Source organism: Stegodyphus dumicola, chromosome 10 (assembly GCF_044657685.1).
Source record: "Stegodyphus dumicola isolate Sdum_Otavi_A_Nest chromosome 10, ASM4465768v1".
Lineage (NCBI taxonomy): Eukaryota > Metazoa > Arthropoda > Arachnida > Araneae > Eresidae > Stegodyphus > Stegodyphus dumicola.
In genome coordinates, this window is record NC_140777.1 from 101930213 (window position 1) to 101956233 (window position 26021).

Consider the following 26021-nt stretch of genomic DNA (forward strand, 5'->3'; position numbering starts at 1 on the left):
ATTTCGATTGACAAATTAGTATTAGTCGGTATTCTCAACACAGCAATTATAGGACTTGAACAGCGGAACTTTGTAACTAAACAAGAAATTATGTCTGTTTAATAGAATTAAAGAGAAAGTATTATCACATGAAACGAAGCAACTTACATTGAAAGAAATGTTTAATAAAGTAAACAAATAAATATTAAGCTTTTTCTTTTTGTAAATTTTGATACCCTTTAGATCATAATTGTTCTTTATTTCATAAATTACGGTTTCATATTTTAATTTTGTAATTTCTGCATGCCATCTTACCAGATTTAAACTGATGATCTATAATCCAGAAAAATCGATAATCCGGAATCGCCGAAGTCCCGACATCTCCGAATTAACGACTTTTGACTGTATTAGCACTAAAAACGAAGCAACTTAAGCAACTTACATTGCAAGAAATGCTTAATAATGTAAACAAAAAAATATTAAGCTTTTTTTTTTTTTTTTGTAAATTTTGATACCCTTTAGATCATAAATACTTTCATAAATCCAAATTTCATATTTTAATTTCATAATTTCTACATGCCATCTTACTAAATTTAAACTGATGGATCTAGTATCTGGAAAAATCCCAAATCCGGAATCGCAGAAATCCCGACGAGTCCGGATTTCAGACATTATACTGTATATTTCTTGAGTGCTTTTATTATTAAATAAATCACAGTGTGGTTTCTTTGTCTATTACCAGCATAAAATTAAAAATTCAATATTATCATGCATAAAAAGTAATCCAAAGGTCAACCTTTTTTTTTTTTTTTTTTTTTTTACTTCTTTGTATGAAGTACAGTCAAAAGTCGTTAATTCGGACACCCATAATCCGGACCTCAGAGCTACAAACTTTCTGCACATGCGTCGCGTTCACGCATGCGCACAGGCGTTTACGAGAGCGCGTAAGACCCTTACGGCTGCGAATATGTTTGTGCGCATGCGCGTTTAATGTGTAATGGAGTTATACGCTAAGCTAAAGTTATCTAATTCAGTTAATGTTGCAGATTGCGTTGTTCCTTAATCTTCGAATTGGATCCGGCTTATTATTTTTTGCAGACTGTTAAAGCAATTTTATAAAAGTAAGCTTGAACTTTCGATTATGTCAAATAGAATTTCCGATATATTTTTACTACAAAGGGAAAGTATGTTTTGAAATCCGAAATCTGTTTATCAATTTCACGCTGCCCTGCGGCAGAGGGGGGGGGGCAGAAACGTCATTTTTAGATTATGATAGATTAGAAAGATTATGTCAAATAGAATTTCCGATATATATTTACTAATATGTAATTTGTATCTACAAAGCGAAAGTATGTTTTGAAATCCGAAATCTGTTTATCAATTTCACGCGGCAGATTGGAAGTTGATCTGTCAGCACTATCCTTATCTTCAGGGCAGATGTTTTTATTTTATTTGGTTTATAATTCCGTACTAAGTGTAGTATTTCATCTCGATGTACTCCGTCTTTGATATGATTTAAATCAAGTTCCTCGTCATTATAATTCGCTTCCGATAGTGAAGAAAGTGACCCAGAGGTTATTGAAAACGAAAACATTTCGATTGACAAATTAGTATTAGTCGGTATTCTCAACACAGCAATTATAGGACTTGAACAGCGGAACTTTGTAACTAAACAAGAAATTATGTCTGTTTAATAGAATTAAAGAGAAAGTATTATCACATGAAACGAAGCAACTTACATTGAAAGAAATGTTTAATAAAGTAAACAAATAAATATTAAGCTTTTTCTTTTTGTAAATTTTGATACCCTTTAGATCATAATTGTTCTTTATTTCATAAATTACGGTTTCATATTTTAATTTTGTAATTTCTGCATGCCATCTTACCAGATTTAAACTGATGATCTATAATCCGGAAAAATCGATAATCCGGAATCGCCGAAGTCCCGACGAGTCCGGATTAACGACTTTTGACTGTATAGAAAGTACTGTAATCACAAAATTTCTGGGTTTCATATTTCAACTGAAATATCCATTTTGACCACTATTGAATGCAATTTAATGATGTTTTTGCATTGACTTCAGCATGTAAGGACAGAATGAAGGACTTTTTTTTTCCCCAAACGAATTATAAAACATTTAAAATGGACCGAGAAGAGTTCTTCATGCCATCTGTACATACCTATGTATGTATCTTGCAGAACTAAAAACCGAGTAGCCTCAGAACATTGGAATTTTGTATATAGGACTGCTATAGCATGTAGTTGTGCACCTCCCTTTTTGGTTGCAATTGGCCACACCAAAAGTACATAAATATATATACCCACTCTGTTAACATGGCTCCTTGAGCTCAGTTTTATTTATTCTTGTATGTTGGGAAATTGTGCATTTTTTGCTTTTAAAATGATTTAACTATGTTGTTCTTATATTCCAGTTAAGGTTTTTATGCCTTTAGTTAATCTGCATGCAATAGTTGTAGAATTATCAACAATTTAAAAGTTAGTTAAGTGCGGATAAGCCCCGCCTTTTTTTTTTTACACAGCAGCCATATTTGTTTACATTTGAAACTTAGCAGAACAGGAAAAGTCATTCAGTGTCTTTTTGCTGAGTGGGACCAAAAGGAAAGTTTAGTGCACTAAAAAATCTGCCTTCTTCCCAAATTTCTTGTTTTTTTAAGTGTTTTAATTGTATTTGGTGTTTTATGTTTTTCTATATCTTTCAATTTTTAATGAAGATATTTTGAGTTTGTACTTACTTTTGCCTTGCTGCAAAGGGAGAACTCAATTAATTGAATAAGATATATATCTCTAATAAAATTCAAGGGAAAGTGTTTTGCATTAGCAGTAAATACCAGTCGGTCTCAGACAAAGGAGAATGTTTACGAGTAGTGAATGCGTATTAAGTAAGCGGCACTGAATCTTCTGTGAAAAACTGTTTCTTTTTTATTTAATTTCTTTTATACATTGTTTTCGATTTTGTTTGTGAAAACTGTTTCTTTTTTATTTGTTTAATTTCTTTTATACATTGTTTTAGATTTATTATAGTATTTGAAAATAACATGTGGCAAAAATTAGATAATTCTTCAGATGATATAATTTTTGAGCATATAAAGTTATAAAATGAACGAGATGTAATGCTGTTAAGTGAACCTATACCACAGTGTTAATATGATAAATAAATATAGTGAATTTTAAAGAGTGCATTATTCTATTGTGATTTATGCGCTATCGACAAAGTAGATGAATTCAATTCAATAAGTGTACATGAAATGCAAGAAAAGTGTGTATACTTAAATATTCTGCACAAGGATAACATGTGGTGTACACATCAATTTTTATTTACAAATATATATCATCCACACTCCATATATTGTTGAAGTGAATCTTCTGCTACATAACAATGTAATGATAACTAACATTATTGCAAATAAATAATGGAATTTAAATCTAAACAATAAGCAACCATTGAATTCCTGACAAAAGAAATATGCAGCCTGTTCTACAAGAAGCTATAGAATATTTATGGAGAATATATTATTGACAAAAGCACTACGTACAGATGGATAAAGAAGGGAAAAATCAGCATTGAAGGAGAATCATGAAACAAGATGGCATCAAGTACACACCTGAATTCTTCCTGCAAAGAGTCTAAAATTAGGTAAATGATGGCAAAATTGTATAGCTTGTAGTGCAGATAATGCTGCAAAGTAGTGTATAAAGACACAGTCACTCTAAGAAGTGAGATTCAGATGATTGTTATCAGTTAAGTCACCTTTTGCATTACTTTTGGCACAATGCAAGAAAGCAAATAGACTTGAAAAATGAAGTCCTATATCAAAAGTGACAATAGGCTTAATGTATTCAAGCATTTAATTTTTCTTTTTATATCAAAACAGCTTTACAAACAACAAACCTTTTCGGGCATGCAAAAGTGAAAAATGTTAATTAAATTTCACTTTATAGCTGCAATCCCAGGATTTATTTAGTCTGCGCACTAGCTAAACTCATTTCTCCAACAACTACTCTGATTTCCTAAAATTAAGCAAAGTGACAAGCTTGTGCTTGCATAAATTTTAGTCATGATTCTATTGATTTTGAGGGCAGGTATAGTTCACTCTTTATCAGAAGCCAAAAAAAATCTGCAATAAAGAGAGAGCCATGATTGTATTTATACCCAAAAGCAGTAAAGTGAAAGAGAAGATAACACCATCTGTTGGCAGAAATAGTAAAAAAAAGTGGAAAATTAAATTAATAGAATTTTAAATGCATTAGGAAGGACTTGATTAGAATTAAAATCAAAAGTTTCAAGAAAATATATTTCACCAATGGAAACAGACTTTTGGATAATTTCTGCAGACCCAAAGTCAAAATTATAAATGAATTTTCAACTACGATTAGCTATCAAAGACTTGTTAATTTTGCCTTTTCAGATAAGAGATTTGTGTTCCTTAATGCAAAACTTTAACGCTCTTTTAGTTTGGCCCATATTTCTCCAACAACACAGAGAAGATATGCTATAAATTCCATATGAACATAAAGTCAGAAATAGAATCATTAAGAATCGAACCATGGATTTAATTGATATGTGAGAAATAGACTTGAAAACTGAATTTGTAGAGAATCTGCTCAACAGGATGAAGTGGAAGCATGGCAAAGTTGTTAATGTTATTTCTAACATTGTAATGTCTTCCTTGAATGGCAAGGTGACTTTTTTTTAGGGGGGGGAAGGCGAAAATCCTCAGTCAGTGACAACTGATCTCAAATAAAAGTTCATTAACAAGCAGGGATTCTGAGAAACAAACTTTGACAGTGTGAAATACATAATAGTAAAAAGAAGCCAGTTTTTGCTTAGCCAGGTGATATAACTTAGCATGAGGAGGCAAACAAATAGAAAAAGGTTTATGGTAAACAGTAGTTCTGAAATTGTATTCATAGCATATTACAAGAATATCAAGGAAGAAAAGAGTATTGTCAGATTGTTTCAAATATGAACTGAACGTTTAGGCCACTTTTATAACAGATAAAATCTACGATATTTTTTTTTCCATCAAATCCATCAAAAACTGCTGCACAGTAAACTACATAGTCATCTACATAGTGAATCCAGAGACGAATAGATAGTTTCTTAAATAATTTGACATTGAAACAGTGAATGTAAATGTCAGCAAGTATATGACTGAGAGGATTAACCATAGCTAATCCTTCAATTTAGTGATAATATTCCTTTTGGAAAACAAAGTTGATTTAACTTAAAGAGACTTTAGTAAAAGAAATGAAATCTTCAATTTCACTATGCATAAAATTGAATTCTCAAAACCTAATTTCACGACATTTTAGTGCTCCTTCACCTGGAACATTGTTAAACAGTGATTTAGCTTCAAACGAACCATAATGAAGTGCAGCAAGCTCATTAACAACTTCAATAAAATTTTCTACAGTGTGAATATTGTTAGAATGTAAAAGAGAAAATATGGAAATAAAATATTTAGCCAAATGATATGATGTTGTTCTAAATTGGAAACTATAATTCAAAATGGAATTTAAATTTTGTGGCCTTAGGGGAACACATAAAACCTAGCACAGTTAGCAGTACGTGGAATGGGTGACCTTTTTAAACTGAGTTGGGAGTATATGAGAAGATTTAACAGCTGCTTCAACTTTTGTCAAGTCGGAAGCTGCAGGATCTATAGAGATTGAGCAGTATGGCCTTCATTAATGAGTTTCAGGACTCCATCAATGTATGTATGTTTGTTCATAACAATTATTTGTCCAGCTTTATCAGCTTTCGAAATTAAGACTTTCCTTTCTTCTTGGTTAAGATGAAAGTAACAATTTGTTAATAAAAATTCATGTTATGAGCAATTAAGTAGCAGAATATATCTTTCTCTATTTATGAAATTTTACAAAATTTAAAAGCCTTTCAAATATGGGCAATGATTTGAGGAACTATAGGTTTAGATGTCTTTGATAAGTTGAGGTTATATTTTAATACTTTCATCTGATCCTCCAAGTGATTAACATTAGAGATATTAAGAATGAGTAACATTAGAATTAAGAGATTAACATTAGAATTAAGAACATTAGAGATATAAAGAATGGGACGATTAACAAGATGAATGGAACTAGCTGACTGGAGAGCAAGCTTTAGGAATTTAGAAACAAGGACCTTTTTTAGGACGTTAATAAGTAGTTTTGGTTCAAGACCAAGATTTATGATAAAATAAAGAAACGTTTCAAGTAGAACCGGTAATTTTTTAAATGAAGGTACTATAATTCATATTAAATTTCAGACAAACATTTCCGAGTGCTTCTTATAATGAGACAATGACAATTTGAATATGCATAAATTTTTAAATGAGAACGGAAGACTTAAGATTATATTTAACTTGTATAAATTTGGGAATGATATTCTGATGTTGACATTTTACCAAAAGTGGAGATGGTTTAAGAATTTTAAGAATTTCATATGCTTAAGGCCCAACTTACAAAACTGGTTCCCGTCTGTTCACATATTATGAAAGGGATACAAGCATAAAAAAGGGTGAACACAAAAATTCACTGCTTTTTCATTGCACCAAAATAATTAAAAGAACTCAGCGTACTAGAGAAGTATGAAATAAGTAAAGCGCAAAATGGTTAAAATAATATTTTAAAAAAAAATTACGAAAGCACGACAATACAAACCAAAATAACACTACTGATGTAGAAAAATATTAACAAAGATAAAACAAGAAAATATGATAAAATGATCAGAGAGGAATATAAACAAAAAGATGAATTTACAGACTTCTAAAAATGAAAGAATCCAGCAACTATGTGGAATGGTGAAACCAAAAAAACAAAATGTCACAGCAGGGCAAATGATCCAATTTGGAAGAAATTTCTCAAAAATATCAGATGATAGCAAAAATGCTCTGATTGTTGAAAGATTAAAAGCCTTACTTTGTAACAAATACTCTTTGTATTCTCAACGACAAATCTAAGAGACTTTAAGCTTAAAATCGACTTAAAAAAAGTGGAACAGCACAATATATCTGAATGAGATACAGCACAATATATCTGAATTTAAACAGATTAAAATATATTCTGGACACAAGCATAATTCTGAAAGACGATGACATATAAGCCAGTGACAGGACTCAACATTTTACAAGATTTGGGTATTCATTTCCCCTCCCCCCCTGAAGATAGCATTATTATAATTTGAACTTAGCAACAACATAATATAAATCTCTGAGGAGATTAAATTCGGAAACGAAAATATCTTAGAAGGAATATGAATAGCAAAAAGACCTTGAAAACGATAATAAGTATCAAGTTGTCCTGTTATATAAAAACAGAAGGATGCTATATTTATGTATAATTTGTAATATAAAATATTCATTTTGTTCTTGGATGTGAAACAAGTACAAGAAATTACAGAGTTGAAAAATCACAAACACATGCACAGCAAAACTTAACCTTTGAAAAAACATGAAATTTACTCTCATAATTTATATTACATCCAGCCTAAACAAATGTAGTATTAATATTATAAAAACTAGACTAAATTCATAAATAAGTAATAAAAATTAAACCTTGCAAAATGCAAGTTTTTTCTTAATAATACATATGAAAGATAAAATATTAAATTCAATTTATCACAGCTCCTTAATGCTCTTTTTTAATTTCATTATTTCTCTTTTCTATCCTGTAAGGATCATATTAATTTCATTAACAATTAAATTTTAAGTTCATTTCCTGTCGATTCTTAACTTCAACTTACTACTTCTGGCCAGAACGTAGTTTTAGAATCACGTCTGAATACATAATAAGGAAGAGCGGTATTTAACCGTTAAGTTCCACTTGCCAAGTTAGAGAGAAGAGTTTCTGATTAGTGCGCATCTACTTTTTTGACTACTCTCTCTCAAAATTGTTATTATGCTTGGCCGTACTCAGGCCCTTGATAGCTTCGCAGTCAATTAGCTTTAAAGGGCCAACTCGGTTAGAATCTTGATAGCTTTGGATATATCTCTTTAGTTTACTTCTTAGCCTAGAGAACCTGAATCAATTTTAATATAAGTTCAAATACAAGTGTCCGCTTTATTTGCACACTCCAAGACGGAGTTCTCTTAAATGTTATCTGAATAATAAAGGGTTATTTACCCTTTCATCTTGTTGTTTCTTATTGCACGAACTCAAGCGATTATTCGCTTACTAGTTTTTAAGATTCCTCACGTTCAACAGCAACTTAGCCTTTACAAAGTGGAGAACTCTACAATCCAAAAATAATAAATCTATAATGTATAATAAATATAATATATAACATATAATAAATCTCTCCTAGCTGCATCATTTAAAAATTAACCCTTGTCACATGGTTCTTATGCAATGCTATCGATGCTGCTACTTACATAATGCTTCAAGAAATAATATTAAAATTTGCAAACTAAACCTTCAGCGACCAATCAAAATGAAATCCAACCAAAAATGAATCAATTTTAATCTAACCTTTTTAATGGAATCTGTGCATTCTTATCTCCTTTGTTGCTTTGCTAAGTTACCTCCTTTTTTACTTCACAGAAACTGATTGTTAAAAATATTTTTTAAAAAAAGAGCACATATATATCAAGAATGGACATGCAAATCATGTTTATTAAGTTTAAAAGGTTAGATTAATATTTATTCAGTTAATAATGTATTGAATCAGCACAATTTTAGGCATTGTCATTGAATCGTCTGCCATCTACATCATCCACCATAAAAATTATTTTTTATTATACATATTTTCAAAGTTGAGAAATTATAAAATACTTTATTTTGAAAATGGATCTCTTATTAGCTTTCTTACACCATAATGATGGCTGTATCAATCATAAATAACAAAATTACTTCAAAGAGGATTACTGGATCATGTACACTGAAAATTAGATCCCTAATGAAACAGCAAAACTAGACGGCAAAGCAACACATGAAGAAAAGTAATAAAATTTTATACTCCAAATAATAAAATTCAAATGCTTAAATATTAATTAACATTAAAAGTACACTTACCATACCAAAACCTTGCTTGAGCATCCCATAAATATGCAAGTATAGATCTAGCAGATTCCCAACACTTAGGTGTGAACGTATATCCATTTATTTTATAATAATAACGATATGCTTTCAGATATAAAGCTGAAATGTACACTAAAGCCAGCATAAAAAATGGTAATATAAAGGTTACCTATAAAATGACAGAAGGAAAATAAGTAAATAAATATACAACTCTACCTAAATGTTTGCTGTAATTGAACTTCTGTGAAAAATTAATTAAATTCTAATTCTTATTCTGTGTAATTTTTTATATTTTCAATACATTTTGCATCAAAACGAGAGTTTTGCTTGTAAAGTAAAAAAATGTTTTAAAGCTTTGAAACATTTTAGAAAAGATACAGAAAATGTATTTTACCATGAAAATGAACTTACTAAATTGATCAAATAACTAGTATCTTGTACTTATTTAAAATTATATTATAGCATACTAATTCTATTAATTAAAAATTAGCATGTAAAATTTTATTCAAAAATAGCAAGGCACCTCAGAAATTATATGACAACATTCATTACATTATACATACAGGAATCAGAAGAAACAAATTGCCATTGGAAATGGTTTAAGTTTATCACTTCATTCAGGATATATGCGATTTCACAATCCTGTGATGTCACTTTTGGTTGGCTGAATGAAGGGTCTCTCATGGCTTACTTTTGGCAATATTCTCTCTTGTCTGCAGATCACAAGACTTGCAACCAGCTCATTTTATCAAACATGGCTAAGTAGTGAAATCAATTATATACTTGACAATAACTGAATGAGAGTAATCATTTTTGAGAAGTTGCCATGATGCAGTGCTGCTTGCATTAATATAAGAGGTTGACAACCTGAACATTCGACCTCTTAAGTGTGGACCATGGTACCCCCCCCCCCACACAAACAAACAAAAAGAAGAAGAAAAGAAACATCATGATTTTTGAAGTTGCATACTTCCAGAACAAAACAGCATATCAAAATCATTCCAAAAGCAATTTGTTTCTTCTAACCCCCTGAAATACCCTATAAGGACATCCTACATAAATAGCATATAAATACCTAAAATTATTTAAAGCATAAAAATTTTAGAATGCAATAGTAAACAGAAGAATATTTTACGAAAACTTAATATTTTAGAAAATTTCACAAGACTTTTGGTTTATAAAATTTAAACAATCTATTTTGCAACATTTCTTCCAATCTTAAATATATGTATATTTGTAAATGGTCCAAGGAATGCTTTGTCTGTTTACTGAGAAGCATTTTTGATTGCAATAAATTGCACTAAATCAAAAAAGGGACATAATTTATGCAAAATAGGCAATATTATAATTGTAAATATCATACAATACCTTCCTTTTCAACAGCAAGTAGACAAAAGTCCTGTTTGACTTTTGATAATACATAATACTGCACGCTTCACTTAAATTATACCTATTCTTGTTGCTAATTTTTGTCGATTCACTTGGAATGTCCATTTACAGTAAGCAGCTTTTACAGTCTGCAGCCACTTCTGTTAATGTTCTATGAATTATCATCAGATAAAAACGCAATATATAATCTTACAATTATATTCAAATAAATAAATCTTTGCTGTGTTAACATTTCAGTAAGACTCAATACTAAAAGGAATCATGATTTTATTTTTTATGTTGAACAGTAAACAAGAACTGAAATTTTATTTATTCATTTAAAATTTTCAAGTTTTAAGATTCTGTACCAGATATCCAAAAATAAATTATGTACATGGTAATTAGTTTTCACAATATGTTAAAAAAAAGTCTTGTTTTGATAAAGTAAATGTAAGATTTGTCTAAAATGCATATCAGGTATAGTTTGCAAGGGAGCCCAATAATATCAGTTTTGCGGCATTATAAATTAAATCGTGTAATATTACGAATACAGTTTTTTACTGCCATAACTATCAGGGCTGTGAGTATGGAGTCTGGCAGATTTTGGGGTAAAAGGAGTCGGAGCTAGAGTCGCTAAAAACAGGTCGACTCGGACTCCAGTTTTTGTTGGACAGTATGAATTGGAAATGAAATTAAAATGAATTTAAAAAAAATAAATGACAAGCTGAGGTATTATTTTTATTAATGGATTATATACATTAATAGTTATTTTCTATTTTATTGACACATTAATAAACAAATATAAGAGAAGAGGATGGATGGATTTGCCATTAGTGATTAAACTAATTCATTTAGTTACAAATCTCACTGGTAAATTTAGGTAAGCAGCAATAGCAGCAAGAACTCCCAAAATTGATGCCATTCTTACGAAGCAAGCAGGAAAAGGAGCAATTATTGATCCAGTAATGCAATAAGGAAGTATATATTTGATGATAAAGAGATTGTTAGAATTAGGACCTTTTTTAGAAGATGTAGATAACTCTAATGTTTCACTAACAGAAAGACTATGGAATGAAATTGCAGAATTGGGAACTCTTCTTTCTACACTGTATATAGCCACAAAAAAAGCTGCAATCTGAAGAATCGACAGGAGGCAAGAATGGAAGAATGTGATGTTTGTTCTTTCTGAAATGGAGGGTTTATTGCAGAAGGAATCATTTCTCCAAAGAAGAAAAAAAACTAGTTTGCTAGACAATGAGCTATTGCTGGGTTCAATACGTATAGATCCGAAACACCAAATTTTCTTGGATGACGAACAAATTAAAAAGGCAAAGAAAGCCATTTATGAACTTTCATTTTAAGAATGAAATTATTCTCAGAACAATTGGAGGATTTGAATCAAGAAAGTCAAACTGCAGACATTACAATTGAGTCTCTAACATCCTCTTCCAAAGATGAATTAGATTTTGAGAAATATTTTTTGATAATATTCAAAAGGCTAAGGCAAAGCGAATGAAAATAAAGAACCAAGAGCCTTTAGGTATAAAAATGAAAAAATACAGACAAGACTTCTACATGGCCTTTGAAGAAAAAAGAGAAATACGATTGCGCTTGCAAGACACCTCTTTTAGAACTTATAAAAAATCTATCCTGAAAAGTTAAAAGAAGTTAGCCCTAACAGCAACAGCTCTTCCTCCTACTCAAGTTAGTGTGGAAAGACTTCTCAGCTCTGAAGTGCATCAATCGGATCTATGGCCATCCAACAAAGAAGGTCTTGCCAAAGCTATATTGTTTCTTAGAAATAACTAATGCCAGTTTTTCCATTTCATAATAAATATTAATTAATATAAATAATTCTATACAAAATTGGCCATCAATTTTTTCCTGTAGCATCTATTACTTCTTTTATGTTAAAAAAATAAGCTGTAACCCACGTGTATATGTTTATACATATATATATATATATGAGGAAATCCGAGTCTTTAAAATTCCAGGAGTCAGAGTCTGTCATTTTCTCTAACGACTTCACAGCCCTGATAACTATGAATGTTAATGTAATATTTTTGAAAACATTTGTGTTTAAGATTGTATTTTAGTTTTTGGATACTATTATTTTATGCATTTTTTCATTTTTATTTGTCTGTTGCCCTTTATGCAATATTTCAGAATGTATTTTTCTGTAAGCGAATTTATGGCCACATATTAAATTTGTTAAATGTTTATTTCCTGTATACAGTTACAGACCTGTATACATTTCCTGCATACAGTTAGGTAATTCTGAAATGATTAATGTTACATTTAAATTATGAAAATAACTCAATTAGAAGCTGAGTTACAGGTAGAAATTTCCCTAAAGGGCTTTTGACATGACTGACATGGTCCATAATGGGCTTTTGACATATTTTTGACATGAAGTTAGTAATATTTTCTCATCAACTAGACAATTTTCTAGAAATGTCTGGAAAATGCAATTTTTAAGACTCAAGAGTAATTTTTCCTGAAGATTTCGGAAATCTGGACAACTCTAAATAAACAGCTGCATCGAATTACGAGAATCAGTTCAGGATACTTTCCAACTAGCTTTTTTTGAGATTGCTAATCGTTGCAAAAGTCTACAGTCCTAAGGCCTTTACTTTTATATTTCATGTAACTTTTGCAAAACCTAGTAAAATGAAGAAACAAAATTGCACTGAAATGTGCAGAAAAATTGAGGTAATGCCTGGTCAAGCAGGTGCTGCCATCTATTGTGTGTGGAGCGCATTAACTATAACAACAATTAAAAAATCCAATAATATAAGAAAAATCATAACATGTTTGTAATAAAATCAATATTCTTATGGCTAAAAGATGCTTGAATATCATAATCAAGAAAATCTTGAGTAATGGCATAATTACAAGTATTTACAAATATACAGTAGCATTAAAAAATTCTCTATGTACAGTGGCATTATTTATTCATAAAAGAAAATTTTTGTGTTTAATAATAAAATCAAGTTATTTGAAGCAATATTGCAGGTAATCTTGGTGAAATTAAGAAAACAGTAACCTTACAGTACTACTGAGGATTGAACTCACTACCGGTACTTAAAAGGTAACAGGACCTATGTCTGCACTCTACCGCTCAGCTATGTCTTGTCTCTTCTGATATGATCTATTTTTAATCCCCTATATAAAAGCATTTTCATGACGGCCAGTGCAATGCTCAATTTATTTTCATTATTTTTATACTCATAGTGTAATTCATTGGTAACGAATTCTGTGAATTCTTCAAAGCTTTCTTGTGTATTACGATTTTCTCTTTTTTGATCGTTTTTTATATTTGTTTTTGGGGTTCCTGCAGTTACTGCTGTGTAAGATATGGATGAGGTTGTTTTGTTTTCATTTGTAGTTTTTGAGGTGTTTTTATTTATATGGTTAAATGCTTTTGGAGCTTCAGATTTTTTAGTGTTTCTAGGTCATTTGGGGCAGGTGATGTCGCAGGCTACGTGTTATCTTTTACAGAGGACTTAAGTTGCTTGTATTTCCTTCTGATTTTAATGGCACATTCGTATGATTGATGCGAGTCTAGACATCTCCATACAACTAGGATTATTTCTACCTGCCCTCTGAGTATGGCCATAGCGTTGGCATTTGAAACACTGCACGGGCCCTGGTTTGCTTTTATAAGATGTGATTCAGATTTTCTTATTACATAAATATCTTACATCCCAGATACATTTACCTTCTGGGGTTCTACAGAGTTCTAAATTATAGACTGGGAGATAAACTGCCATTCCATCTCTCATTCTTTGGATTTGATTGCTTGATTGATCATTAAAAATGGAGTATCCATTTGTTTAAGTTCATCCTCTGTGTCCTGTGCAGTGAAATCTCCTGAGAAACCTTTGATTACTACTCTTAAACATTTCTCCGCATTAAGCAGATAAGTGTGGAAAGGTATGTTCTCCTTGATTAATTTATTTTGGATTTTTCTGAAGTCATCGATTTCGAAAATTTTGAACTTTAATGTATCGTCTTTTATTTTGCCTTCTATCTTATTTACACCTAATTATTTTATTTCCTGCCTGAGTTGCTTTCAGTTACATTTGAGATCAGTTATAACAGTTGGAAGAAATTTAATTTTTCTGAACAGAGCTCCGTTTGCAAGATCTTGGTTTGGAGTGGTTTATCACTGTTTTCATTATTATCAAGGTGTTCTTCTACGTTCAGTTTTTCAAATGAATTGTTCAAAGTTTCTTCGACTGGGTTTCCATAAGTATCTTTATTAAGATCAGTGTCACTACTGTTTTTTTAATGGGTATGGTAGGCCACTCATTTTCATTAGAAGCTGCATTTGCACTTTCATTATAGTTAAGATTTTGTTTTATCTGTTTGATAACTTCCCCCCCCCCCAGTTTCAAGGTAAGAGGAGGATAATGGGTTGGTTGTATGTCAAATTTCAAAGTATTATCATCAGTGATGAAGTTGGCGAGAAGTGCACAATTTTTGTGAATTTCTGCTTCATAAGCTCTGAGGTTTTTCTTACCATGCGACTAAATGCTCCAATTCTGATATTCAAAAAAATCTCCATAACGGAGTATCTTCCTCAAAGTCTTCTTTAGTGCATTTATCCATATCTTAATTTCGATTTAAAAATCTATTTTCCATAAAACAAAAGTGCACATCTAAGCACACTAACACATTCTTTGTCACAGTCAAGGATTTGGTGGTTAAATCAAAACTTTACTAACCCTGGTCTGCGAAGTTCTAATGCTGAGAAAGAAAAAAATTCACCCTGTCTCTTAGAGCTCAGTGGTAGGAATGCATACTAAAAGTCTGATTACCTACCTGCACCTCCAGTTTCAACAGTTGGTAAAATTGCCATGTTGTGGCTGGCTTAATTTCCAGTATACACGTGACAACAGTCAACTTGTGCATGCAAGTACCACACAAATGTTTTAAGTATATATGGACTTGCACGCTCACTGAACAGTACATACTGACTGTAAAACCTCAGATATCTGTCAGCTGAATTTCATTTTTGTTCCCACCCTCTTATAAAAAATCTATTATTTGTAATAAAACATTCCTTTTTATTGTTATTTATGAACAGAACAATACCTTATCAGTCATAGAGATAACCAAAAAAATTTCTTTTTGCCAATTCAAAAAATTGTCAAATCACCAACTTTTTGCAGAGGTGTGGCTAATCTGAAAGTAACCAGTTCAGAGTAGAATTAAATTAATTTTGAATTCAGAATTGTGCAACAACACTGAACTTTGCTTTATAATTATAATCATTGGGAATGATATTTTTCATATGTTATGAAGGCTGTGCATTACCTTTGTTCTTCTTGAGTTATTTCAAGCTGTTCAGTTTGCTGTGTACTGTTATTTATTTAACTAAAGTGTCTCTTCTTTCCTGTACATCTGGCATAATTATTAAAGAGATGAGTATTAACCAATAGATTTCCATAATATTAAATGAGAATGGCCAAAAATTATATTAATAAGGTAGAAGATTTCAATAATAAATCCAAAAAATGCCTTAGTAATAAAATATTTCAACAAAAATGGTTATATTTAATAACTACACAGAATTATACATACACAGAACATATTATGAATGAAAAAGTTTTACAAATTTAAAACTAACTGAGATGATATTAATTTACAGCTTAAAAAAGGTTTTCCAAAAATTATCAATGAAAAGTTACTGTCAGGAAATTTTTTATTGGTAAGCGAAACCTAAAACTATGTCCCACTGAGAAAAAAGTCAGCATATGCAGCATATTCCTGTGTTAACAGGAAAGTTACACAATTTTTATACAGCTGTTTTTCATTAGTAAAGTCAATTACAATTTAGAATATGATTTTGAATTCTGATTAGTGAATCCCAAACTGATGAAAGTATAATTAGTTTAAAGCCTTCAAGATTAATTTTAGATACTGATATAGTCTATGGAATAAATTCACTAAGAAGACTACACCATGATAATAAAGAAATTAAATACTACATTAAAATTTAACTAGTAAATATTGTTACAAAAATCATAAAAGTATCAATTTAAAAAATATAAAAATGTCACTACCTATTTTTAAAAGTTTCATTAAATATAATATATGATTCATGTACCATAGTAATGAAAATGTAATGGTTACTGAATTCTAAAATGAATATGAATGCATTAATTCTAAAAATTCAGTATTTCAAATTAATGAAACTAGCAAAAATTAATATGCGAATTAAAAATAAAAGCAAGTTTTATAAATAAATAAGTATATATATATTATATATATATATATATATATATATGAAGGAAACTAAGTTTTCAAAATAGAAACATTTAACAATCTAGGCTGAAGGAAAAATATTTTCAAAGCTATGTTCTTATTACTGATCTAATTTGCAACTAAAAGAACTTAAAAGTATCAAAAGCTCTGAATTATATGTAAAAGCACAGTAAGAATAAAATATAAATCCCTTAAATAAATAAATAAACATTACCACAACTGGTGTTAGAAGAATAACAGTCCATATTGCTGTTTGATGTAATAAATACCAGCTTATTAATTCCCTGCTCAGATTTTCATATGTACTATTGCTGTACATTTCATTAGGATAAATGTAGCTTTCATGCTCTGCCATTTTTAAAAACCTTTTAAGTGAGGTATAAAACCTGTAAAAAGGAAGAACAATTAATAAACGTTTAAATAATAATGAAACTTGCTCATTAAAATTCTTTTCACAATTTATTCACTCTGTATTTGTCATCAGTATTACTTTACAACCAAAAGTTGTATCCATAGATCAATTTTCCTGAGAAAAATGTTAAATTTTCGAAGCAAACCTACCATGCAACTCTGATACTTATCTAGAAATATTTTAAATAAAAAAAAAAAACCTCTTCTTACCAAACAAACTGAAAAAAGTAGGTCAATATGTTATCAAACATCTTTCATCAGTGACTGATAATGATCTACAACATCCATAAAAGAAGTTACAGAAGAAATAGTAAATCAAAAGTATCCTGGTTACTTGCACTAATTTTAAACAAGATAAAACAAATTTCATTAAGAGGGTTTTTTTTTTTTTTTTTTTTTTTTTTTTTTTTTTTTTTTTAACTATTATGTTACCAAAAGGATAAGAGAAAAAGATGGCACATTTTACCACTGCTTCAAAATCGTATAAGTGGGCACAAAAACATTCCGTAATTTTGAAGAAATGGGGGTAACAGATTTTCAAGGCATTAAAATACAGTTTAACAACAGAAGTTGTTTCTACTCAAATAAAACATATTACGAAGGAATATTTAAATAAACCTGGTAACAAAATAATGGAAATAAAGAACTAAATTTAGAAATAAGTAATACGTAATTACCACCACTCACTTAAAAAAATTTTAATATTTAACAATCTACTTGCACACAAACCCATGTTAGTCAGACAGACAGACAAAGTAGATAGATAAAACGATACAGCATTTAAAACGCCGCTAAAAGTATATTTACGGTTACCCCTTGGCGAAACTTGACGATTTTTGGCGGTACATGGATACCGAGTTTGTGCAATTCTTTGACTTGTTATTTTGGCCTTGCGTAGAGTTGTGCCAAAAATTTTCGACCCATGCACCCTTTCCCCATTGCCTAGAACCAAAGAATTTGAAGGGAAAATTCAAATTCTTTGCTAGCGCTAGACTACAGAAAGAAGGGAAGAGAGGAAAGGGTTTGAACTGTTTTACCAAATATAACTCCTTTGAAATAATGACATGCCCTATTGTTTACCAAAACATTCAGTGATTGCCATTAAGATCAGCAGGTTTTGATATGTTTGGGGGTAAACATTTCGTCATTAACGTCGTATATATAACATATTTTCTTTTCCTAGAATAGTTCAGAATTCTAAAAATGTAAATAAAACATTTTTTAAATTTTTATTCTGAACGGATTTAAATGCTATACTTTATCCATGCTCAGAACAGATTAAATCTGCAGGAAATATTTTCACAAGTCTTCGGTAATTACATTAGAAAGAAATTTTAAGGTAATTCGATTTTATTTGGATAAAGATTACAAAAATTAAAATCAAAGTTTACTGTATTACTAACATTAAATCAAGCAATATATCTTTTCCATTTATAGAGCTTCCTTCTGAAATACTTTCTCAAATATGAGATGATTTTCATGAGGCATTTTTAAAATAAAAAATTATAGCATTTCATAACTAATCCTTGGTTCATTTCAAATTAGAAACCTTTTATTTTAATAGTTAAATAAACTAAATACTGCGGCTGACTTCTGATATTCATGTACTTAAATTTCTATCTGGGTTTCTGAAAGAATGAAAAAAAAAGGGGGGAGTTTTATTAATAGTATTTAAAACTTGTAATTGAATTATTATAAAATATTAGGAAATAATTCCTTTAAAATATTTAGCCCAAAGAAGCGTTAGTAATCTCAAAACGAGATTTTGCGTCGAATTGTTGCCACCAAAAAGTTGTTACCACCACCCTGTATTATATTTAATGTAATTAAATAATGAAGAATTTTCATGCATGTATGCATGTTTTTCGCCCTGTGAAAAAAACCATAGTAACTAGAGCCATCAAATTTTGGAGAACGTAGTCCTCTACCCGAATATAGACACCTGGAATCCCGAATTTTGACTTTCGAATTTGTTTTATTGTGTATTTCAAATTTCGTAAAACTTTAGCGAATTTTTGATTAACAAACTCAAATTACGAATTTTTGAACGCTTTCAAACTGAGCAGTGGCAACACTGTATGGAGAAAAAAAAAGTATTTCCAGCGTGCGAGAATGTTTATGCTTTATTTAAAACAATATACGGAATAACAAATGCAAAAGAAGGATGCTAACTTGAATTTTAAAGCTATGCCAAATTCATTTTCACATTTCATAGCATGAATCTAAGATTGAGAGTGGCCAAACTTTAAACTTTTCTTATTCGTGTTTCAACATCCTCCGAGGACAGTACGCATGGGCGAGCGGGAACTGCAATAAAATTAAGACTTCGAACAGTCTGCCATTTAACTATCAAAAAGTTTAAAAATATTTAAATAATATAAAAATAATAAAAAAGAAAGTGTAAATTAATCTTGGCACACACCCTTCCCTTTAACATTTGAAACAATTTTAAGCCAAGCAGTTATTATATACCTAGTACTTTATACCTACTACTAGTCCTAAAAATTCAAGCTATGGAATACATAAAACATGCTGTTCAAAATAGCAAAACCGAATGCTTTATACTATGCTCTTATTTCTTCATAAATTAAAGCAATGTAGCGACTTGTTTGCTTATTTAGTAAGGAAAAGACTTCATTATTTAATACGTAATTGTGAAGTTATTTTATTGGATCGCTTGCGCACAAAGCTTGCAACAAATATTTCCCCAAAGTGGCAACACATTTTAGTTTGCCAAGACGCCAAATTCACCTGTTGAATGTAATAATAAAAAATTTCTTTCGAAATATCTCAAAAAATATACGCTGAAAAGTAGAGACTATACGATTACACAATTAAAAGTGATGAAAGTAGTTTTCTTAGTTTCCAGTAAAATTTAAAAACATTTCTAGCCTGGAACACATATGGCAGAATAAAGGATGCGTTAGAAGGAAATTTTAAAGTATATGAAACCGTGGCGCAAACACTGTGAATAACGAGACAGACTTAAAACTACGATTCATGGCGCTAGGAGCCACGAAAACAATAAACTTCTATGTCACACACGCCATGAAACTACGATTCGTGGAGTGTGTGGCATAAGAGTTTAATGCAATGGTTCTCAATGAATGTGCATCTGTGCTGTAAGTGCATTACGAGAAGCACAAGGATAATATAAAAGTAAAGGAAATATAAAAGAATATTATATGAATTAAAAATGTGCTGAATCATCCCAAAAGGGTTAAATAGTCGAATTTATCGTTAGGCCAACAACGACGCATAGCTGAAGCAAACTGGTAAGTTTCGAAATAACCGAAACGTTATTTTTGGCCATAGTCAATATTAGCATTTGCACTGCTTACGACGAAGCTACTTTAAAATTTTAATACTTTGCTTTTCGGAATCCATTGTATAGTTTGACTGTGGTAATAGAATATTTTGTATGACTACAAATAAGCGCGGAAAAATAGTGCATAAAAGCTGTAAGAACACTTATATCCTTAATGATATGCAAGGAATCAATGAATTTAAGCACGGGAAAATAAAAAGAAATATGAACCACCTCTTAATGTTACATAAATACTAGTACGCAAGATATAATAAATGCTAAAAAAATGACTTAATAGTATTAATAGAGCAAGACGGTGGTTCTGTTGGTTCTTACTGCATACTAGTCTCATTGTGTTCAGTATAGATAAAATTCGTTTAATATAATTACTTAAAGACATTTAAAAATTCTAAGCATCGTTTTTTAAAAACTAAGTCACGAAGGAGGAAATTTTTTAAAAATATTTCTCATATTTCCGGCTGAAACACATCATGCGTATTATCATCATCTTAAAGTCATTCGAATAAGGAAATTGAAAGGCGTTCCCAAACACATCTGCGGCTTAAATCAATGTAATCTGCGAAGTTTCATAGCACTTCCGTCAGAAATGCTAGAAGTCTTTTAGGATTTAGTTAACTACGATCGATCAAAACATTACTAAAATAAATATAGCAGAAGCCGCTCATATGCATGAAAAAAGCATCATGGAGCAGTAGAACGGATCTAAATGAAGTTTTATAGAGAACAACTGTCATTAGATAACAAAAAATGTGGATTATAAATCAATCTTAGATTTATGTAAATGATTATATTTAACATCTTTATGGTGCTAATTTCAAATATAGAAAGTCAAGTACATTTCCAAAAAAACAAAATGCACAATTTCGAATAATTTGGTCCTGAGGAAAGGAGGCCATAGATTTAGTCTCTATAAATGCACTGAGGGTTTTAGATTGAAGTAACTACTACAGCTTGAATTTTACTAGTTATTAAAGGCTCACCAAGGTACAAAATACGTTTACAAAATAATTCGAATGTTTTGAAACGACGCACGTATAACTTGGAATCAATATTAACTTTTGACTACTCATAGAAATGAGACAAAAGATTAACCAAATCCAATAAAGTATATTTTTAAGCTTGCAGTAATAAAATATTTCTCCGTTCGATTTCCAGTTCTAAATATGGGTTCAGTTTTCGAAAATTAAACAAAACTCCAGAATCAGAGATGCGAATTTGTGATTCTTGAACTGTGTGTGTGATAATGGTAAAGCCTCGAGGGCTATCTGCCTAACAGAAGGGATGCCTTCGTGGAGGACTTTCTAAGGGAAACTGGCTCGTATACACGTTACACATGGGGAAAACCACGAAAACGCCCATGCAGCCAGCCCGTTCGCGGGATTCAAACCTCGGACCGAAATACCAGTATTCAGCGACTTTACCGCTCGGCCGCTGGTGGGCTCTGATTCTTGAACTACATAGCAGAATTTGTTTTGCTAAAACTATATATACAGAAAGAAGAATAAGATATAAGAATAATATATAAAAGAGTAATATACAAGAATAATATATAAGAAAACATAGAAGGGACAGAAAATATTTACATGTTGCTTGTAAGTAAAAAAGTATTTTTGAAGTTTTTTCCGCAAGAAGTACGGATACTATATAAGATGTACTTATTTTAGCTTCTTAAACTGCTTAAAATGGGCTTTGTCACAATAGCTTTTCTTGCAACAAGATCTAGAATGGAACTAATACACAGAAATTACAAAAAAAGAGAATTAATTTAATTACAAATTATTTAGGTAAGAAACAATATTATAAGACAGATCATAAATTGCTGTTAGGTTAATAAACAAATAAATGTTGGTAAAGAAAACTTGCATACGTGATTAAAGTAGTTTTTTCGAAGAACTCTAATGTATCTTAATCCTCTAAGGATTTACATGTTTCTTCTTCATATTAATTTCCTCCAAGTTCCTTATCAAGATGGCAGAAGATTTATTTTCTTTTCCTAAACGCGGAATATCTCTTGTCTTAATGTCAGGTGAATGGATCAGCATTGACATTTGATGAAGGCAGTAATAATTGTTCTTTGGTTTGTTAGTTGTTCGGATGTGTTTAATACTTCCCCGTTCTATGTATATTATGTGCAACTGGAAGGGTAGAATAAAAGAAACGGATTTTTAATCATAACATAGAGTTTCTTTTTTTTTTTTTTTTTTTTTTTTTTTTTTTTTATCAGGATACATAAAGAGAGTAAGCATTAAGTAAAAGTTTTAAGAAACTATCAATTCCAGTCGCTTTGGGAATGCTTAGACAAATTAGGAATAAAAATATTTGAATATTTATTATAATTAATAATCGTTATATAATTAATAATCTCAATGTATAATCGTATAATTACAGATTTATGAAAATTCAACTGTCAGATGTTTTATGCTAAATGCAACAACAGGAAAGAAAAATTGAATTCCAATAACACGTACAGTAAACCTTGCTGAACGCTGCCTTGCGGAACGTGATTTTGCATATAAGCGTTATCTTAATTGTCTCCATTTAATAAGTTCAACGCGAGAATTTCAATTATACGCGGTATACTGTACAAAGGCAGCCGCATTGTGATAGTTCTCTTTGTAGAGACATTAGGTATTTTTTGGAAGCAGGAAAGATGAACAATTAGAAACGCCTTCGCCGGGAATGGAACCGCGGACCTCTGGAATATGCGCCTACCGTGAAGACCACTCCACTACGAAAGTATGCCAAGAAGGCGGGAGAAATGCTTATATACTTCCCCTTTTAAAGGGCGACTGGGGTTTTTGCGGGACCCAATCGCCAAATCCTGGATGTGGAGAATCATCATCCAACATCCTTTTAGTTCGGGCGCCACTGTAGTGACATTAGGTACTTTGGGAAGCAGGCAAGATGAAAATTAGCAACGCCTTCGCCGGGAATCGAACAGCGGACCTCTTGAATACGCGCCCAGCGTGCAGACCACCACACCGCGAAGGCATGCCAAGAAGGCGGGAGAAATAACTTATATCTTTACTGACGGGTTTGAAAATTCACTTTTTTTTAAAAAAGTCAAACATTGCTTATAACAGCAAAACTTGAGATTTAAAAATTTTCAGATATGGAAAGAAAAATAAAAAAAAAAAAAATTTAAATTAAAAAAATTTTTTTAAAAAAAGTCGAGAATGACAATCGTTAAATGACAAACGAAGAACTAGATGCTAGTATAACACCTTCAGATGATGAAAGCAAGGATAGCAAAAGAGAAAAAGAGCCTTTAACGTACGAGAAGTTAAACGAATTGTTACAAGAAGACGCATGAATAGTCTGATTATTGACTCAAATGATGAAAGAAGAGGATACTTCATGACAAATATTGAAGAACTTACTTTATACTCCTTACCCCGAAACGTTTAATAAGTTATGTCAGACATTGCACCAAACAAAAATAACCAGCTATTAAAAAATTATTGTATCATGTACGTTACCTACTTATTAAGTAGTTATAGAAATCCTTTCAATTAACATTTATTTTATTTTCCTCTTTTAATTACAATAATATTTAGGTTTGTATAAAATTATACATACTTTCTTATACTGAACTATGCCCTTCCTCCCATTGAAAGTTAACTTTGCGAAACGCAGTTTTGCCGAGTGCGAAGTGTGGAAGTGTGTTAATGACGTAATCCCCACGTTCGGCAAGGGTTTAATGTAATAAAAATTTAATAAACAAAAATAGTAAAATTTCCTTAAAATGATCAGTCACTGCAGCAGACAGTTTTGGTCGTCTATTTTCCATAGGTCGCCTTAGAGTGGGATATTCAATACGATGTTTATCAACTTCAAAAAAAAGTAATCGCTTTTATCTTTCTAAAAGCTCGTCATCATAAAAGATTTCAATGTATTTGGTTTTGGAATTAAAAACTCGTTAGAGAATGTATGCTTATTAGATATGTACAACGAACAGACATTTTATGTGCTGTGCACAGTCTATTATTCTTTTATTCTTGCTCCATTTACAGTAATAACCAATTGCTGTTATACCACCTTTTCAAGTGAATTCATGATTACAAATATAATGAAGAAAAATTTTCGATACAATATTACATTGTAGAAGAGTTACTCCAGAACTATAGTGAATCTTTTATATTATAAGACAATTAGTACAGAACTTTAAGAAGCAGTTTTTCAGTGTAATCCGAATGCAAAACTGCCATACATAAAAGTACAAAAAAATAAGTTCATTTAAATTTTATAATGAGAACACACACGCGTAAGACTACACTCTAATAATGTACACTCTGGATAACTTCTCTAGACTGTCAATTTAGAATCCAGTAATGTAAAGTGATTACAATAGTCTAAAATCAAATTAAACATTCATTTGCGCTTCCACTTAAAGTTATTGAGAACCAGGCTCTTGTGCTAACAAGCCTTCTTATGTAATCACAAGTAAAAGCTAAACTCACCAATAGTTAGCACAGCATTTCCGCAGGTAGAAGCAAAGCGCTTCTGATCAAGTGCTCTCTAACTTTTCTCTTAACTTCGATTTTAACTCATTGTATTTCTGGTGGAGTTGACAAAAAGCAAGAAGGGAGACGCGCAAAAAAGGTTTTGCATAAAAAAAAGTGCGTTCTTTAAAATAAACCTTCTACATGAAAGTTCCGTTTACACAGCGAAGACAATAACAATGTTACAAATTTTAAGAGATTATGATACTATTTAATAAGTTATTCAATATTTTTCATTAAAATAAATTTAAAAACTGCTGAGCAAATGGTTAAAATAGAATGATATACCTGACGAAACAGTATGATAACATAGTGACAGTTAAGAAAGAAACAAGTTTTAAAATAACAAAGTAACGAATAAACGTGAAATGAAGCAAGGTTGAAACAAACATATAATTCAACATTAGATCACCCTTGAATATTGTTTTCCAACGGACAAATAACAACTTCCAGATAAATCACATTTAAGAGCAATTAATTACAAGGTTAAAATGAGGAAGGAAAACTCCGTGAGTGAATGAGTTTCCTTTTTAGCATCAGATATTAAAACACTTTCATGGATTTAAGTATTACTCTAACATTTTGCTTCACAGACAAAACGTCTGAAGTGCATTACTACTTAAAAAAAAAAAAAAAAAAAAAGAAGAAGAAGAAGAAGAAAAAGACAGGAGAAGGGAAGTAAATTAAAAAAGTATGAAAGCTTTTAGATTTTACATTACGCCCAAAGGGACCTTTTTTAAACCTTTTGTATGTTACCTTTATTCATTAAATGTTCTTTGTACTTAAACCATAAAATTCAATTCAACAGCAATATCGCAAAATAATTTTAAAATGAGCATATCTTTAGAATTTACGATACAGTCTCGCGCGCCGGAAGTAAAAAACTTTTTTTATGGTACAGTTTTGTCATTCTTCGCTTTGGAATCGTTGAGGTTGTTAATCAAACATTTGTTGAAGGTGTTACAAAATACGATATCGATAATAAAATAAATTTCAAATTCCAAATTAGGGCTTCAGATGACCCTATTTGGTGGAAGATTACGTTATTCAAAGTTGGATGGCTCTAGGTACTGTTGTTTTATCACAATGCGAGAAACATGCATATATTTATGCAGATTCTTCA

The 26021-nt window shown here is 30.8% G+C and overlaps 1 protein-coding gene across 5 annotated transcripts in view; it reads right to left on the minus strand.

Moving 5' to 3' along the window:
• Window positions 1–26021, minus strand: part of LOC118198098 (DGAT1/2-independent enzyme synthesizing storage lipids-like) — a 177957-nt gene that overhangs the window by 70116 nt on the left and 81820 nt on the right. For 4 of the 5 annotated variants that reach the window (XM_085825320.1, XM_085825321.1, XM_085825324.1 and 1 more), the window contains exons 2-3: window positions 16872–17043; window positions 9011–9185 (exon numbers count right to left, since the gene is read on the minus strand). In XM_085825320.1, the coding sequence (XP_085681446.1) occupies window positions 9011–9185; window positions 16872–17012 (316 nt within the window). In that variant the 5' untranslated portion in view covers window positions 17013–17043. Of the gene's footprint in view, window positions 1–9010; window positions 9186–16871; window positions 17044–17755; window positions 17919–26021 lie in introns of those variants that run through there. The other variant, XM_085825323.1, reaches the window with a different exon arrangement.